This window comes from Phyllopteryx taeniolatus, chromosome 14 (assembly GCF_024500385.1).
Source record: "Phyllopteryx taeniolatus isolate TA_2022b chromosome 14, UOR_Ptae_1.2, whole genome shotgun sequence".
Lineage (NCBI taxonomy): Eukaryota > Metazoa > Chordata > Actinopteri > Syngnathiformes > Syngnathidae > Phyllopteryx > Phyllopteryx taeniolatus.
In genome coordinates, this window is record NC_084515.1 from 17,469,024 (window position 1) to 17,487,072 (window position 18,049).

Consider the following 18,049-nt stretch of genomic DNA (forward strand, 5'->3'; position numbering starts at 1 on the left):
ATACACACACACACAGTTGTCAGGATGCACTTAAACTTGGACTCAACTCATTTGTGCGTTTTGTTTCTAAATACATGAAATAAGTTAGAAGGTACTGCAAGTGCTGAAAATGTGTAAAGACAGAACAATAAAGTCGTGAATTGCTGGAAACCTTTTTTGGGCAGCATCACGGAATTAGCCTTGTGACGACCCGTGTTGCAACCGTTACCTTGACAAACAAAGTCACTTAGTTACTTTACTTATGACTTGATCTGAAAAGTAACTGAAGTTCCAAAAAGTAACCTTTCAGTAGCTGCCAAGTGGCAGGAATATATCACTTATCCGAATTCCAGAAGGATGTCGTCACCGTGACGAAGGCTTGTGTTGTGGGCGCGTGCTGAACAGAAGGTATATCGAGCGGCCGGCGGAGTCGGGCGAATCGCGGTACTTTGCGCTGAAGGTTCAGAAAGGATGCTTGGGTTTTCCGGAGGGGCTTGTTGCCCGTTGTTCTGACTCGGACTGTCATCCGGAGTTTCCCCTTGAACCTTTTGAAGAGGCAGAGAAAGCGCTGCAAGCGCGTTCCTCTTCGCCGACGACGGGAGGATGAGCGCGCGGCCGGCACTGCGGCGAGGACGCGTTTTGTTCTGGAGCGCCCGAGGACATCGAGCGCGAGGAACCCGGAGGATGACGGGTGCGGATAGGAGGCTCTTTCGTGTTTTGCCAGTTAATAGCGCATGCCGTGCTTTCCGAACTTGACTTGAAAGAGAAAATCTCGAATGCAGCGCCGGTGCACTTGAATTTGGCCGAGCATCAGATCAAACCCTCAAATATTGAATTCTGATATAGCCTTATTCTGCTCTACTCACTTTACTTTCGTATTCCTTACATGTGCTTACCCACTCGTCCCGTCAAAATTGTGAGGGCTGCGTTCTGGACATTGGAATTTTCGGATTCCATGTTTACATACATTCGCTCGACTGTAAACTAATAATAACTGGGCTATATATGAAATTTCATGGAAGCGTAACAACACTTTTGGCGATGCGCGCGCGCTTCCCCCGCGAAGCATTGTTCCTTCCTCCAACGTTAAATTGTAGCTCATGCCATTGTTCACAGCGGCACATCTGGTTAGCACGCGTGGTTCGATGCCCGGCCCCGCCCGTGTGGACTTGGCATGTTCTCCCCGTGCCAGCGTGGCTTTTCTCCGGGCGCTCCGGTTTCCTCCCGCACCCCAAAAAAGGTGCGTGCTAGCTTGATTGAAAAGTCGAAATTGGCCTTTTGTTTATTTTTGCTGCGCGATGAGCTGGCGACCGACTCAAGGGGTACCCCGCCTCCGGGCGAGAGGCTCCACCCCAGCGAGGATGGACGGATGGATGTCACTGCTCACGTGCGGAATATCCAGCAGCGCGATGACACGTTTCCTTGTGGCCCGACGCTTTTTGAAAGCCAAATCCAACTTCTTGCACATGAATGGCCGCTCTTCAGTTGCCACAATTATGCGTCCCTCTTCGCGCTTGTCATTATTTCAAACATTATATTGATTGACTGTGAAATTAGGTGTATCGAGTGCCACGCCCACCACATGACCAAAATATATTGAATATTGAAGGTTTTTCCACGCATAAATTGCACTGGTTTATAAAATGTACACCAAAATGGCGTCACTTGTGGTTCCGCGTACCGGAGCCTGACGGGGGCAGCCGTGCGACGGAAGGCCGGTTTATTGATGTCGAGAAGAAGTCCAGCGGTTTGAATTTCTTTTCACAGAGCAGAGAAGAGAAGAGAAGAGAAGATAGAATGTCTGCATGTGAGGGTGGCCGCTCGTTCTTTGTCTTCCCATTCACGGAACTCGATTTCTTCCGCATCTTCTCGTCGCTCCTTCTCGGGAGCGGCCAACGTGTGCCTCTCAGGAACTGACTGTTTATTTGTTAGTTGTCCATCTGAAAAGGAGCAGCGCTACATATGTTTCAATTCAAAGTGTCATTCCTTTTCACCGGCAACAAGCTACCAAAAAGAAAACGGTAGCCATCGATACCCATCAGCAGATGTTGCATGACTTCATATGACACGATGTGATTTCTGATCAAACAGATGAGCTTTTCACATCAAAATGAACATGAAATGATGACTTCTTCGGCTAACGCGTGTTCTGTGGGATTTTGAAGGTGGTGGGCGTGCGATGGAGGAAATGCACGCCCAGTGTCCCTCCGCTCTGTGTGACTCACGCCCTCGATTGGCGCAGTGTGTCTCCCTCCTCGCGCCGATGCGGCTCCGCCTCCTCTGCAGTGGAGGAGCTGCATCGGGAGCGATGGAGGAGCGAGCAGCGCAGCGGGCTCAATTGGACGGCTCGTGGGAAGGAGGGCACGATGAAGGGAAGGCCGACTGGAAGAAGGAGTGCTCCCTTTCCTCACTCCTCAAACACTCTTGTCTTCTCTGCTGGTCGTCCCCCAGGGACGCGGACATCGTGGAAACGGACGAGCGAGTCCTCAGCAAGGCATCCGAGATCAGAGTAAGAAGACCGCAGCACCTTGCGCTGGTGCGCGTGCATTTGTTCTTCCTTTATTTTCGCGATGCACGCCATCGCATTTGGCGCGCGTCGCTCGACAGGCAGGACACTCGTGCACTTTGCATGCGTGGAGCATCTTCGATTCGGCAATCACTGAATGTCCCATGATGCTCTTGGGTTAGGGTATGAAGTCATGTGACGTGGAGGCAGGCATCGCTCCATTTGGAATGGATGCAATTGACATGTTTCTTAGTTGTTTTGACTAGATTAGGTGGATATTTTACAACATGGGTTAGGGAATTAATTAGCATGATTTAAAAGAGTCAACAATGATTCCCCCCCCCCCCCCCCCCGTTTCGTAATTTTGGGGGTTTCAGCGCTTTGTTGAGAATTGCTGGACTGCTCCAGGGTGAAAGGACACCTGCATACGAATGGAGATGAGTATCTCATTGATATTTGACTTTGGCACATATTTCTTTTGAATCGGGTGCATGTTGTATTTTAGGATAGGTTGCATGGATTGATTGTTTTTGAAAATCTATAACAGACTGTGTCATCAGAATCCGAATCATCTTGATTTGCCATTTGTTGGAGGCGCTCTCGTGCGACAACAGACACGTCCATTGACAGAGAACGCCTTGGAGACACAAAGACCCACAAATATCAACGGTTACCAGTAATGTGCTAATGCCGCTCCAGTTTAAAGTTTGTATTCATTTATTTTTGGACAATTGTGCAAAAAGATGCAGAGTCCTCTGGCAATCGGAGCAGTTTTTTGAAATGACTCATAGAACAACGACCATTGTGCAAATGGTGCAGAGACTGCAAGAAATGGATGTAGTGCGATCATCTGGGACGGTGTCGATTGTGCAAATGTTGCAGATGCTACTCGGACGCACGAGTGGCCGCTATTGGACAACAACAGATGTGCAACTAGTGCAGAGTGGCGAGACGACGACGGTGAGCCGGAGCACGCGTTGTCGCATCGTCTCGCTCGTTTCGCTGCGGTTGAGTCGCCGATCAAAATGCTAACTCGCCGCCGAACGCGGATGCTGGGATTTTCTTTTCGAGTTACCGTTGGATCCTTTCGTATGATGTCGTACCTATTTGCTCAACATTTTCAATTGTACACGTCTTTTTGCATTTGCAGGAGCTCGAGAATGCAGTAGCAGTGGAGAACCTGGAACTGCAGGAGCAGCGGTCGGACCGCGAGGAGCTCGAGGAGACGCTGGTCAAATTGGAGAAACACAAAGAGAAGCTTACGCAGCAAATTAAAGCCACCAGACAGCTCTGCTACGAAGAGAGTCAACAGGCGAGTCAGCACCGTTTCATGTTTGCAACTTCCCCGATGGACTAAATAGCAGCCACCGCAGCAAGAGGTGCGCTTCGGCTCTGCTTATCTCCGCGTAGGGTTCCAGGTGAAAATCTGCGATATCGACAGACCATTTCAAAAGACTTTTTGGGATATAGTTTGGCAATTTTCTTGATTTTACAAGCGCGTGTCTCCCGTCATTTATTCCCATCGGGTGTACATTGAAAGGGTCCAGCGGTGTGACATGCTCACTCCCTGAACGTCACGTCATTTTTCAAGATAGAGCACAATAAAAAAAAAAAACATTTTCTGATTCGATTTTATTATATGATTTCTTGGGCTAAAAACAATTTGCGAGTCGTTGACAACAAGATCTCCGTCGCATGCGAGCGCCGTCGGATTACGCCGTGCGTAAATGATGACGTCGCCCCGGTGAAACCAAACGAAATTCCATTTGGATTTGGCCTGTTTATTGTGACGGAGGTGTTTATATGGAGCCTTTTCATTTCGGAATGGAAATCCGGCTCGTCTAGATCCATATCGCAGACTAAAGGAAAACAATTTCATAGAGAAACAAGCAAGGAAACTACAATAATAGCAGCAATAATAGTGAGGAAAAGCGATGGATGGATGGATGATTTCAAAGCACAAAAATGGAATAGAGCGGGCCTTATTTTGTAATGATTTCAGAGGCATTTTTTCGCTTTCGAAAAATGATCTCGACAGGCCGACATGCAAGTGCACGAACGATCCGGACTACTCATTAGCGCCATTCCACTCCTTGTCTTCATGCAGTCGTAATAACGGGGACAACATGGCTGCCTCATCCTGCCTGGTCCTGGCCCGCAGATCCGTCTGATGTATGACAACCACATCATGAGGCTAAAATGCATTCGTTTGAATTGTCAGGAAAACGGATGCATATAAAGCATCCATCCATCCATCCATTTTCCGAGCCGCTTCTCCTCACGCGGCCTATCCCAGCTGTCATCGGGCAGGAGGCGGGGTACGCCCTCAACTGGTCGCCAGCCAATCGCGGGGCACATACGAACAAACAACCATTCGCACCTACGGGCAATTTAGAGTCTCCGATTCATGCATGTTTTTTTTTTGGGGGGGGAGGAAAGCGGAGTGCCCGGAGAAAAGCCACGCAGGCACGGGGAGAACATGCAAACATGCAAACTCCACACGGGCGGGGCCGGGGATCGAACCCCGCTCCACAGAACTGTGAGGCTGACGCTCTAACCGGTCGTCCGCCGTGCCGCCTTGTTTTGACCACTTGTTCATTATTATCCCTTGACCTCCTGTGCAATAGTTTTGTCCTGTGTACTTTCCAGATCCTGTCTCTGCAGGCCGAAGAGGTTAAGCGAGAGAGCCAGGTCGAGGAGTACGAGCGAGAGCTTGCCAGAGCCAGATGGAGGCTGAGGAAGCTCAAAGAGGAGGTGAAACAGGCCAAGAGGAAGATGGAGGAGGCCGGAGAGAGGAACTGTCCCCTCCGGGATTCCATTCGACAGTCCTATGACGAGATCTTGCAGGTACGGGAGAAACGGCTATGTGGATTGTGTTTATCGTGCGCACGTGTATCGGAACTTCGAAGACGAGAAAAGGTCATGTGGTCTCATCCAAAATACGCAAATGAGACGATCAAACTGACTGCCTTGATAGATGCATCGCCATCTGGCCGAATCCGTGAGTCGCGATGATGTCAAATGACTTTCTTTCGCATCATAAACATCATCAAAAATAAACCGTGACTGTACTTAGCGTAAGGATACTAAAGTTCAACGTTTCCCTTATATTCTAACCGCTAACAATCCGGATGCCGATTAGGTCTTAAATTCCAGTCGAACGAAAGCTTTTGTTTCTTGTGGTGAAGAAATGTGACCTTCGAGACTACGCAAACAGAGGTCGCCATCGAGCGAGGGTTGAAAGGTGGGGAGAATCGCACACAATGTTCCCCAAATTCCCCCAAGTTCACCGAGGTCACCAACTGCCGCCTTTTCGGTCACGAGCTTCTGTGCAAATTCAATTCCGATTCTCCAGGGCAATACGCTCCCGTGGGCGGAAGAGGGAAAAGGCATCCAATGCCCGCTTTTCTGGCCACGCAGAGATTCTCCCGTCGACTTAAGTCCGTCATTTCCGCATCTCTCTGGGTGGGGCGACCCTAAAACGTGGGCGTTCCCTTGTCCAATTTGGCCTCCCATCGACTTAAGCGCTTCAGAGGGTGTCGGGAGTCAAGCGCCCCCCCCCCCCCCCCCCGGAAGAGGAAACACGATATTGCACTTGAAGTTCGGACCCAGTCACCATAAATGCCGCTGGCTGACGTGGCAGAAAAAATGATCGGCGATGAATATATAAAGCATCCATCCATTTTCCGAGCCGCTTCTCCTCACGCGGGTCACGGGCCCGCTGGACCCTATCCCGGCCGTCATCGGGCAAGAGGCGGGCTACACCCTGAACCGGTTGCCAGCCAATCGCAGGGCACATACAAACAAACAACCATTCGCACTCCCATTCGCACCTACGGGCAATTTAGAGTCTCCAATGAATGCATGTTTTTTTGGGGGGGGTGTGGGAGGAAAGCGGAGTGCCCGGAGAAAAGCCACACGGGCACGGGGAGAACATGCAAACATGCAAACTCCGCACAGGCGGGGCCGGGGATCGAACCCCGCTCCTCAGAACTGTGAGGCAGATGTGCTAGCGAGTCGTCCACCGTGCCGCCAATATTTTACAGAAAATGGATGCATGGATCAAATATTGCTCATTTTACAAACAACTGACATTAAATGCCATTTCAAAATATATGTGGTTGCTGCTTCGCGGCTTTGGCGGAACCTAACCCCTGCCCGCCGCATTCAACGAGGGATTACCGGACTGCGTTTATGTTTTTACTTTATTGATAACATTGGTCACCGGTGTGGTCCATGCAGGAAGAGCGCACGCTTTGTTGTGTGTCGGGTGGTGCCGTCACTCCAGAGAGCCAGCTCGATGGCTCGACCTCCCCTGCGGACACCGCTGAGGAGGAACCGCTTCCAATGAGGCCGTGGGGGCGGAGCCAATCGCTGCCTGCATATGCTGACCTGATAATGGTAAATCGCTCGAGTGATTGATGAAAGGGTGATGGAAACAGCTGTCAGACCGAACTCAACAAAAATGGTGTTGCCCAGTTGAGCAAGAATCTACAGTGGTACCTTGAGGGTAGTTTTTCATTAACATTAAGGGAGTGTTTTATCGTTCAGAAAGATGTAATAACGATGAATAATGAATGGTTAACCTCTGCTTATTCTTGGATAACAAGTAATAATGTCAAAATGTTACTTAGTGGAAAGAATTGAATAAAGGTTTGAATTGATGCCTCTGGAAAGAATTCTATCTTGAACTGAATATCATTGGTCTTCGTGGGATATTGAAAGTCCAACCATTGTCACAGGACGGATTGGGTCAAACTTGAAGGTACCGCTGGAGTTGCTCCTGATGCCGCTTCATCAGTTTGTAGCTGTATGCGCGGCGGAGCCTTGGTTTACAAACCATTCGGTTTTGGAAACCAAAATTTAAAAAGAAAAAAATGACACACAATTTTCAATTGATGAACTGTCTTGGCAGGGCCGTGGAATGCCGTGGAACGTAGCATTCACATGATTATCTCTCTGCTTCAGGTGTCTTTGGTTTTTGCCAAATATGGCCGCCACCTCCCACAATGCAATGCAAAAGCTGTGCTGCGTTGTCGGGAGCGCTAGCAGTAACCACAGTTCACATTACTGTACCGGAAAAGGCTAAGCCACTGCACAGTGATTTGCTAGCAAAGCCACTATTTCATTATCATAAATTGTGTTTTCTCCTGTTTATATATTGCACAGTATTTATTTCTAACCGCAAAACGATCAAAATCAGGTAAATATAACGTTGTTCTGCGGCCGGAACGGATGAATTCCGTTTCCATTCATTTCAATCGGAAACGTGACTTTGGCTTGCGAACGTTTCAGTTTGAGAGACGGGGTCACGAAACAAAGTCAATTCATAACTGCGCTGTATTTGCGTGCACAGGTAGCCAGCAGCGCACCCTTCTGCAATAATTTAGCAGATACCAGAGAAGAGGTAGATGACAGCAGCAGCAGCTCGCCAAAGGTTCGTTGATTCAACACCATCGCACGCATCCCATCATTATTCTTCAAGAAAAAAGACTGCTGCATGATGCAACGACATTACAATGCCATCATGTTTATTGCTAATACCAATAATCAAATGTTCAAATATTGTGTGGCTAAGATGGAAAGCTGTTTTTGTTGTTGTTCTCTAGATGGACAGATCCAACCTCGAAGATGATCCAGAGGAGGGTGTCGCCACCAGTGAGGAACAAGGGGGATTAAAGGAACAGTCCGTTCCAAACAAACTGGACTTCTATCAAGCTGACCCCTTTGCACACTGTCAGATAAGCCGTACGTTTCACGTGATGTGGGATTTTGAAGCAGAAACTTTACATATGAAACGTGTTTTATGTTTGGAAAGAAGTCTTTCTGCAGTACTTTTTAACGCCAACTGTACAATTACTTTAATATACTACATGTACTGCATGAAAGAAAATCAGGATTGATGTGCATCCATCCATCCATCCTTTTTCTGAGCCGCTTCTCCTCACAAGGGTCGCGGGAGTGCTGGAGCATATCTTCGGGCAGGAGGCGGGGTACACCCTCAACCGGTTGCCAGGCAATCGCAGGGCACACATAAAAAAACAACCATTCGCACTCACATTCACACCTACGGGCAATTTTAGAGTCTTCAATCAACCTCGCACGCATGTTTTTGGGATGTGGGAGCAAAGCGGAGTGCCCGGTAAAAACCCACACGGGCACGGGGACAACATGCAAACTCCACACAGGCGGGGCCGGGGATTGAACTGAATGAAGTGGCTGGGGAGAGGGAAGTCTGGGCATCCCTGCTAAAGCTACTGCCCACGCGGATAAGTGGAAGAAAACGGATGGATGGACGGATGATATCTCGACGTTCGGAGTAAAAGTGCGTCAGTCCACGAGAGAATGCGTGTATCTTGCGCACCTGGACCAATTTGACCGAAAACAGACCCATTTCATGGTTGCTCTGGCATTAGGGTGAGTAAAGGACAGGTTTGACTCAGCCACAAAAGCAGGCGCTTTCTTTTTTTTTGCGCGCCTTTTCTGACTTCCGCACATGGGGAAATATGGCCCTATAACTCATGTATCATCAATTACATCCATTTTTTGGAAGTTTCTTAACTTGCCATTTTGGACTCTATTTATAGATGACCTGTTTCATGAAGACCTATTCCCGAAAACAGACTCATCAGGTGAGTATTAAGAGAAATGTAATTGATTCATTTATAAACAAACAAAACGTGGGGTTTTTGGGTTTTTTTGGCGCCTTGGAGCGTTAGTGCGTTCTTCAGAGCCTCCGGAGTTGCTGGGTCCATAGTGGCCCAAGTAGTCTGTCACGTGTGGGGAGTAGCTGGACCCAAGAGCAGGCGGAGGCAGATGTAAAATGATGAACAGTTTATTGAGGAAAGGTTATGGAGGTGGTCCTGGATGTGTTGGCAGGCGGCGGCGTGGACAGAACAGGCGGCTGGCTTGGTGGCAGGAATGACGTGGGTCAGGAACACGGGGGAGCACTGGGAACGAGGAGACACAAGAGTTAACAAGGGAAGCGAGGAACAGTATAGCTTACTTGACATAAGGTGGGCCGTGGTACCGCTAGGAGAGGCTGCAATACAGGCAGGCTTACATGCACCGGTTGTGATGAGGCTGATTGAAGACAGGTGCTGAAAACAGAGAGGGGAGGGGGAGAGAGAGGACACAAAGCGCCCTCCCGGGGGCAGGATATGACAGTTTCATTGTTCCCGATATATAATGATTTACTTTTCTCATCGTGCTTCGCCTTTTGTCTTCTTTTCTCACTCCCCTCTAGAAACTTTGTTCTTCTCGACTGATCGACTCTGATTCTCTATAAATAACCATTATAATACTAAGAAACCACAGCGGCAGCTTCAAAACTCCACTGTGACCCAGTAAAACTGTTCCGGCATAAAAGGGATACAGATCCTCCATTTTGCTTGACCTCACAGCCAAACAGGACACAAAAATAATAATAATGAATAATCCATCCATTTTCTGAGCCGCTTCTCCTCACAAGGGTCGCGGGCGTGCTGGAGCCTGTCCCAGCTGACTATGGGCCACAGGCAGGGTACACCCTGAACCGGTTGCCAGCCAATCGCAGGGCACATATAAACTGACAACCATTCACACCTACGGGCAATTTAGAGTCTGCAGTCAACCTAGCACGCATGTTTTTGGGATGTGGGAGGAAAGCGGAGTGCCCGGAGAAAAGCCACGCAGGCACGCGGAGAACATGCAAACTCCACACAGGCGGGGCAGGGATTTGAACCCCGGTCCTCAGAACTGTGAGGCAGACGCTCTAACCCGTCATCCACACTGCCGCCAATATAATAATAATAATACATAAATAAATAAAATAACTCAATAAATCCAATTTACTTCTGCTGACCGGATGATATTCTGATTCTGATATTGTCTACTTTTCAGATGGATTTACATCAGATCCTTTTAAAGGCACTGATCCCTTTGCTGCGGACATTTTGTTTCCAGAGGCAAACATCGGTCGTGACGAAGGAGCAGTAATTATCTGCGATGAGGCCGACGCTAGTCTATCGTGTGCTGAAAATAAAGCTTCAACAGGGACGCAGTGTTTTGAGTCGGAGTTTCCGGATGAAGACAGTGACATTGAGCTCAGCTATAGTCAAGAGGATTTTGACACGATCCCTGGGGCAGATGGTAACCATGGATTTAAGCCGATCCAGAGTTCATCTGAGGAGCTAGGCCCAGAACCCATTCGATGCTGGAATTCCCAGGGTCAGTATTCTGTAGAATCAGATCCCAATGGGTATGAACTGGACCTCGGCGCTGTCTCCCTGCCCTCTGACATCAAGAGCACAGTCTTGGATCTCTTGCTGGAGAATTTACCAATGTGGCAACGACAAAAGTGGAGGAAGGTAATTTTTTAAGGTATCAGTAGCTTGCAAAAGTATTCGTACCGCTTGAAATCTTCCACATTTTGTCACATTACAAGCACAAACATCCATTTTCTGAGCCGCTTCTCCTCACGCCGGTCGCGGGCGTGCTGGAGCCCATCCCAGCTATCATCGGGCAAGAGGCGGGCAGTTTACACCCTAAAGTGGTTGCCAGCCAATCGCAGGGCACATACAAACAAACACCCATTCGCACTCACATTCACACCTACGGGCAATTTAGAGTCTCCAATTCATGCATGTTTTTGGGATGTGGGAGGTCCTCAGAACTGTGAGGCAGACGCGCCAACCAGTCGACCACCGTGCCGCCGTTTCTTAGCATTATAATGGACCAGAGTCGATCAGTCGAACAGAACAAAAGTTTCTAGAGGCGAGTGAGAACAGAAGACAAAAGACGAAGCACTAACTGTAAACAAAATCAAAAAAGTAAATCCTCATATATCTAGAACAATGACACATTAGATATGAATGTTGTATGGGGCAGTAGTGCTACACCCTTTGAGGACAGGACAAGGATTGTGAATATTTATTAGGGAGGTCGATTATGCTTAAGTTGCTACGTATGCACAAGCTTGGGGAAAGTGGAATCCTGCAGTTAAAAATATGAGAGTTTCTGCGTCACCAAATTGTTAATTTCAAAATCTGGATGGTGCCAGATTGGGGAGAACATACTGGGATCTTATTGAGATCCTCTAGCCTCTAAACTTTTCCACCAAGTCGTTAACGTGGATGCGAGTAAATGTAGCACATTACTAGCCACCTCGGGTCTTTACCTTCCATGACCGATTTATGACCGTGCACTTCGGTATGAATAATTAACCCACAATGCATTGCGCGTTTAACACGGCAGTAAAACTGCGTTCTTAATGTGTAAATGAAAAAGTAACAACAATCAAATACACTTTTCACGAAGTAAAATAACAACAACTTTGTAACAAGTTACCGGCATCACTGGTTGGGATAGACGTATTTTATTGTTTCTATCCCCCAATTTGACTTGACCGAAGTTCCGTGCAGTGTAGGAGGCTCAGAGCGGGAGGGAGCACGTCAGACTTGCACACATCGTGAGAGCCTCCTTTGCACAATATAATCTTATTCCAAGTGTTGCATTGAGGTGACTGGTCATTTATTTGAACAAAGTTAAGACACACTTTTGTTCGCCACCACCGTTGCGCAAAAGCACGTATTCGTGCACATTCTTCTTCGTTGGTTTTCGGCACTTTCTTCTTCGGGGTCGGCAGACTGTAGGCATATAAACCGGGAACAGAATTTTAAAATGTGTTAGTCCCGGTTCCAATCACCCAACCCTATCTGGTATGACAATAAAGTTCATTGAATCCTAAAAAGGTTTTGCACGTTTTCACGCTGATGGTTGTAACTCTGTAAGTGTAACTCTGACATGAGCTCTTTATTTCCTTTTAGCCAAATCTGTCCCTGAGCTTGGTGATCAAGCATTGTTGGTGTCGGACAGAAGAGACCGGAAAAACAACATTCATTCCCTTGATGGTGATCCTGGAGAAGCAAGTGATAGGATGAGCGACAACAACGAGGATCCAGGAAACGTTTCAACTCGTCAAAACTCTGTAGACTCACATAACCTCTACACTGAACCTGAGTCCCAACAAACCAACCTGAGCTTTGACTATGAACCAACAAGTCAGTCTTCGTTTGATCCATATGGCTTTAAACTCAGTCCAGAACATTCCAGTCACACCCTCTTAGACCCCGATGAAACTGAGCTGAGCCCAGTACCCAGTGATCAAGATCTGGCTTTTGAGCACTCCTCTTCTCAGCCAGACCCACTTAACTTTTATTCCTATGAGTATGAAATCCCTTCTTCCCAGATGGTACAGGACTCTGATCCATATGGCTTTAAACTCAGCCTTGAAGAAGAGAATCAGGAGGTGCCAGAACCTTGTTGCGATGATAACATGGAAAATATGGCCCTCGGTAGATTTGACAATGAGGACAACGAAGAACCCTTTAACTATAGCAACCAAGAAGTACCTGAATTTCTTCCCCATGAAAACCAAGAAGTGCTTATTCCTCGTAGCGACAACAACCAAGAACTGCTGGATGTGTTGAAAAGAAGGAGCCAAGAAGGACTGGAATTCTCATCTCTGGTCAACAGTGAAAATGTAAAGTTAGTAAGCAAGGAAAATCAAGAATTCCTGAATCTTTGTAGTCCTGAAAACCAAGAAATCGTCGAACACGATCACTTTGTAAGTGACAAAGAACTTGAACAGTGTATAAATGATAACCAAGAAGTGCTGGAATTTTGTAGTCATGGTAATCTGGAACAACTTGATTTCACCTGTACAGAGAATCAGGAAGTTTTGGAATTAGACAGCTATGGCAATCGAGAAGTAGTCGAAAATCAGCAAGCGCTAGTTTTGGGTAACCACGAAAACCAGGGAATACTGAATCCCGATACTAATAAATATGAGGAATTGCTAGATTTGGATGGCCATAATAACCAGGAAGTGCTGGACTTGGTAAAAGATGAGGTTCACGCTGAAACCAACAACAATCAGTGCATCCTGAAATCAGAGATTAACATCAGTCCCACCAATAACAGCTCAGACAGTGACGTGGCAACAGAAGAACTGCTAGGGTTAGAACCCAGTAGTACGAGTGCTGGAGATAGCCTCATGGGGTGCAGCATCATGCCCACCAACGAGACTTGCGACATGTCTAATGAGCCTACTCGTCACCACCTGCTAGACAGTGATCCCGGTTCTGTGTTCAGGGACGGTGGATACATTGGCTGTCCCGATGTAGCTGATGATCTCGAACCTATGTTCCACAGACAGGTTAACACTGTGGCAGAGCCATTGCAGCCTGTCAGACCAGTAAGACCTCCCCGGCCTTCACTCAGGGTAAGTTCCTGCGTGATATTTATCAAATGTTGGGCACAGATTTGCATTGTTACTCATGTATCGACAAATAAAATACATGGCATGTGTGTTGTAGGCAAAGGAGAAGGCGGCGTCCCCAACTCAGGGAATTGACCTGAAGTGATCCATCTATAATCAACACTCCTTATCCCAACAATGGCTGAATAAATCGAAGAGGAGAGAAATGAGATGTGAAGCGATGTAAAAAAGGAACAAGGGAGATGAGTCTGTCTCCAGTTATTTGCGGCAATAACTGTAAACTCACTGCGTCGGGTTTTATGTTCAGCAGTTAAACGGAACCCTGAAATAAGAACTAGGAGGGGCCTGGTTCAACATTGACAACAAATGTCTCAATTCACTTGTAAATTATTAGTAATAATTTCATGGGGGGCGGCACGGTAGACGACTGGTTACCACATCTGCCTCACAGTTCTGGGGACCGGGGTTCAAATCCCGGCCCCGCCTGTGTGGAGTTTGCATGTTCTCCCCGTGCCTGGGTGGCTTTTCTCCGGGTACTCCGGTTTCCTCCCACGTCCCAAAAAACGTGCACGGTAGGTTAATTGAAGACTCTAAATTGCCCGTAGGTGTGAATGTGAGTGCGAATGGGTGTCTGTTTCGATGTGTCCTGCGATTGGCTGGCGACCAGTTCAGGGTGTACCCCGCCTCTCGCCCGAAGATAGCTGGGATAGGCTCCAGCAGCCCGCGACCCGCGTGAGGAGAAGCGGAACAGAAGAAGAATGAATGAATGAATTTTATGGGGTCTTCCTAGATTTTTGAGTAACTACCCTTTTAAACCAACTTTGAAGTTAGTATTGCTTTTCATACGATATCTGCTGCCAGTACACACTTCCTTCTTTATTTCCTCGACAGGGCTAATTGGTCCAACATGAAAATAATCTCCACTATTTTAGTTAGACTTGACATTAGAGTCTGTTGAGTAGACGTGTTTCGAGATGAAACGCACAACAGATACAGTGGTGTGGATTTTATCCCTCTGTGTACACCTAGTTGGTTAGTTAGTTGGTTGGTTGGTTAGTTAGTTAGTTAGTTAGTTAGTTGCGACAAATGATTAAGGGACAAAAAAAATCCTCTTTGACTGACCTGTTTTTTTTGTCCATTGCATATCACATCATGGTAAAAACAACAGTGGCATCTCCTACATCGAACACAATCCGTTGCATAATGGTTGATTTCCAATTACAAAATGAAAGAAAAATCTGTGATAATCTATGGAAGTGAAACTGCCTCCATCATAAAACTTGTGTACTGCTGACCATGTTTTAAGTCACATTTTACTTCATTAACGGGCATACATAAATAAACAGAGGTTAACCATTACATTCGCAATACCTTGAAACAATACACACGCAGAGGGTAACAAAAGTTACAGATGCACCTCACACATCTATTTTTTTAACTATTTACCTACTGTCTACTAACAAGAACTATCAATTTGTTTTCACTCACACAAATGTAAAATGCAATGTAATATGTTAGCCAAAAAATAAAACGACCTTTTGATAACATGACAACCATATGGGTTCAAGCCAGTTAGAGGCTAGCTCGTAAGTAGCATAAGCAGCTAATGTTAGCAGTCCTAAGCTTTACTCAGTGCTCCTTCTTGTCAGACCTCACAAACAGTTGCGACTAAAACAAATCAAGCAAAGCCGGTTGATACCAGCTGTGTCTTAGCTATCAAGTAAGCAAGTCTTGTTCTCGCACACCCCATGTTGGTCTCGTTTAACTGTGGTCTCTCAGAAAAAACAGTACGTGATTTGATGCTGGCCGATTCGAGCTCTACTTTGTGCTAGGTTGGCGACACGCGCCTTGTGCTAACGTCAACAGCTACAAGTTCCCCCCTCAGATTTTAAGTGTACTTTACCTCAATTGACAGATTCACACACAAAAACATGGTCTGCAGCCAAAGTACTGTACTGTACTGTCCTGTACCGTACTTGCTATACATTAACAAAACTCATCAACATCATGTCAGTTTGTGAATTTTCTGGTTATACCATATATCGACTTTAAACGTGTCCAATTACTGTATGTTAGAACACAATTGGGATCATGCTACGGTCAGTCACAATTTTATGATGAGACTCATTGATCTGTCATAAATGTAGTCCTTACCAATGCAACTCAACTATACCACCACAAGCATAGTCACTGACTTGACACTGAAGATACTTTCTTTCCTTATAACTCTTTATCCAGGTATTATGGTGGGGAGGGGGGAATAAAGCAAAAGGATTCTGGTTGTTTTATTGAACTTCACTCCATTCTTCCTTAAACCAGGTACTGTATTCGATGCTCAAGAGCAATGTGCTGCGACTAAGGGCCTGATTTACTGAGATCCAAACTAGACGGTGCTTTGAACAGATCGCGTGCGCTGCTGGCCCGCCGTTTCTATGAGAGGCTTTGCACTTTGGCTGGACATGCTTTTCACCAAGTAGCATTTGGGAGAGCACTGCAATTGCAAAATAAGTTTGAAGTGATGGAATTGGAAGTGTTGGTGTAAAAAAAACAAACAAGTGCCCATCCTGTGTACCACTGCATTTAAAATTTGGGGCAACAGCCGAAAAACTTCTTTGGGAGAGCCCAGTGCCAATTGTCACAATGCACTGAAATGACCCAGCCACGAAGAAATGCAGCGTGAAAAGCAGTTTTATTGGAGGTGACTGACTCCAAGTCAGCCCTTAGATTATTCAGATTATTGTTCCAAAATTGCATTGCTGAATAGACAATATGTCGCTATAATTTTTGTTTCCGGTATAAAATAATGTTCACATGAACGGAAAACATCCGTTCTCCCCTCGCCTCTCCTTTTGCCCGCCTTCCTCGTCACGGTTCCGCTCAACGATGCCGTTCGCGCCTTCCTTTCAGACGTGGTGCCAACGCGTGATCTCAGTCCTTCCCCAGTTACCGTAAATCTCCAGTAAATGCTCATACAATGCGCAAAATGAACTGTGCAGCAATTGACCGCGTTTGGCAGACGCAATCCTGGGTGCGCCCGCTTAGTCGCACATCTGTTTGACTCAGCAATGAAGTATGTGCCTATTTTTGCTTTTGTAAATCAGGCCCTAAGTGTTTATGCAATGTCCCTGCCTCATGCAATGCTATGAGCGCTATCTTACCCACTGACAGTGAATTTGGAGCATGCCAGTGAGTCATTTAACCAGTTTTGGTTTTGGACCTACGCTTAAAGAATTAACATTGTATTCAGTGAAACAATTGTCATTGCATATTTATGTTGCTACTTGACATGATGAATATACATATATTCAATACAGCCAGTAGTCTACCGTTTCATTGAAGCATACTTAAAAACAACCACTGGAAATATTTGTGTTAACTTGTTTAAGTTTATGCCTACCTCATCGCTATGTTGACATGACTGCATGATAACACCGTCAATCCTGTGATAGCGCACATTCTGTGATTTTGTGTAAACATGTAATCTCAAGTGCAAAATGCATGACATACTGACGTTCTCATCGCTCAGCATTTCTCAGAAAAGGAGTCGGAAATCTTTCACTGATCAGGAGTGATGCTGTCCTTATTAATGCTTGCTTGTTGTTGTTGTCTAGTTGGGAACATCGAGGAACATATCCTGCTTTTGCTTCTTCCAACTCAAAACCTTTGTTACAATATCTGGTGTAAATTGATGTGTGTGTGTGTGTGTGTGTGTGTGTGTGTGTGTCGTGTCCACATTCAACACATGATCTAAAACATCACCGAAAGGTTTCAACTGAGCAGAAATCATGTTCTGATTAAAATGCATCTTGAGCTTTTCATTTTTGCCGTATGAGTTTTCTGTTCTACAGATGTTTGCATTTGAAGCCAAGGTTGAGCGAAACGTTATTCAAAACCAGAGTCACGTGACTTGGACTCGAGTCATGAATTTGATGAGTTTGGACTCGACAATATGTTGAAAGACTTGCGCCTCGACTTGGATTTGAACAGCAATGGCTTGTGGCTTCACTTGGACTTGAACCAAAGCACTGAGAAACCAACATTTTGTAGCTTTCTCTCTCTACATGTGTAACTTACTGCTTTTCTATCGGAAAATATGATAAGTGACAACATAATACTGAGGCTCGTTATGACGACGTAATAGATCGAAGTGTCCCATGGCATAACTGCTAATGTGTAGTTAGTTATTTTGAACTAGCTTTTAAGAGTTAACACCCTGTTGGGCATGCTCCGGAAGAGGAATTGACTGGATTTGAGCGTACGCCGTGTTTTAGGAGGAAATCCACGCAAGTCTTTGACCGGGAGAG

General features: G+C 46.4%; 1 protein-coding gene across 4 annotated transcripts; it reads left to right on the forward strand.

The window, feature by feature from the left end:
* The first annotated feature begins 1,922 nt into the window (after nucleotides 1-1,922).
* On the forward strand, nucleotides 1,923-17,561 carry LOC133488675 (epidermal growth factor receptor substrate 15-like). Of its 4 annotated transcripts, XM_061796848.1 has the most exons (11): nucleotides 1,923-2,515; nucleotides 3,636-3,797; nucleotides 5,135-5,332; nucleotides 6,728-6,886; nucleotides 7,842-7,922; nucleotides 8,095-8,233; nucleotides 9,073-9,117; nucleotides 10,367-10,833; nucleotides 12,292-13,091; nucleotides 13,619-13,748; nucleotides 13,843-17,561. In XM_061796848.1, the coding sequence occupies exons 1-9, from the start codon at nucleotides 2,159-2,161 to the stop codon at nucleotides 12,403-12,405; spliced, it is 1,722 nt and encodes a 573-aa protein (XP_061652832.1). In that variant the 5' UTR covers nucleotides 1,923-2,158; the 3' UTR covers nucleotides 12,406-13,091; nucleotides 13,619-13,748; nucleotides 13,843-17,561. The 4 variants fall into 4 exon arrangements, with proteins under 4 accessions (XP_061652832.1, XP_061652831.1, XP_061652833.1 ...); XM_061796847.1 differs by having other exon boundaries at nucleotides 12,292-13,748; XM_061796849.1 differs by having other exon boundaries at nucleotides 1,926-2,488; nucleotides 12,292-13,748.
* The last annotated feature ends 488 nt before the right edge of the window (nucleotides 17,562-18,049 follow it).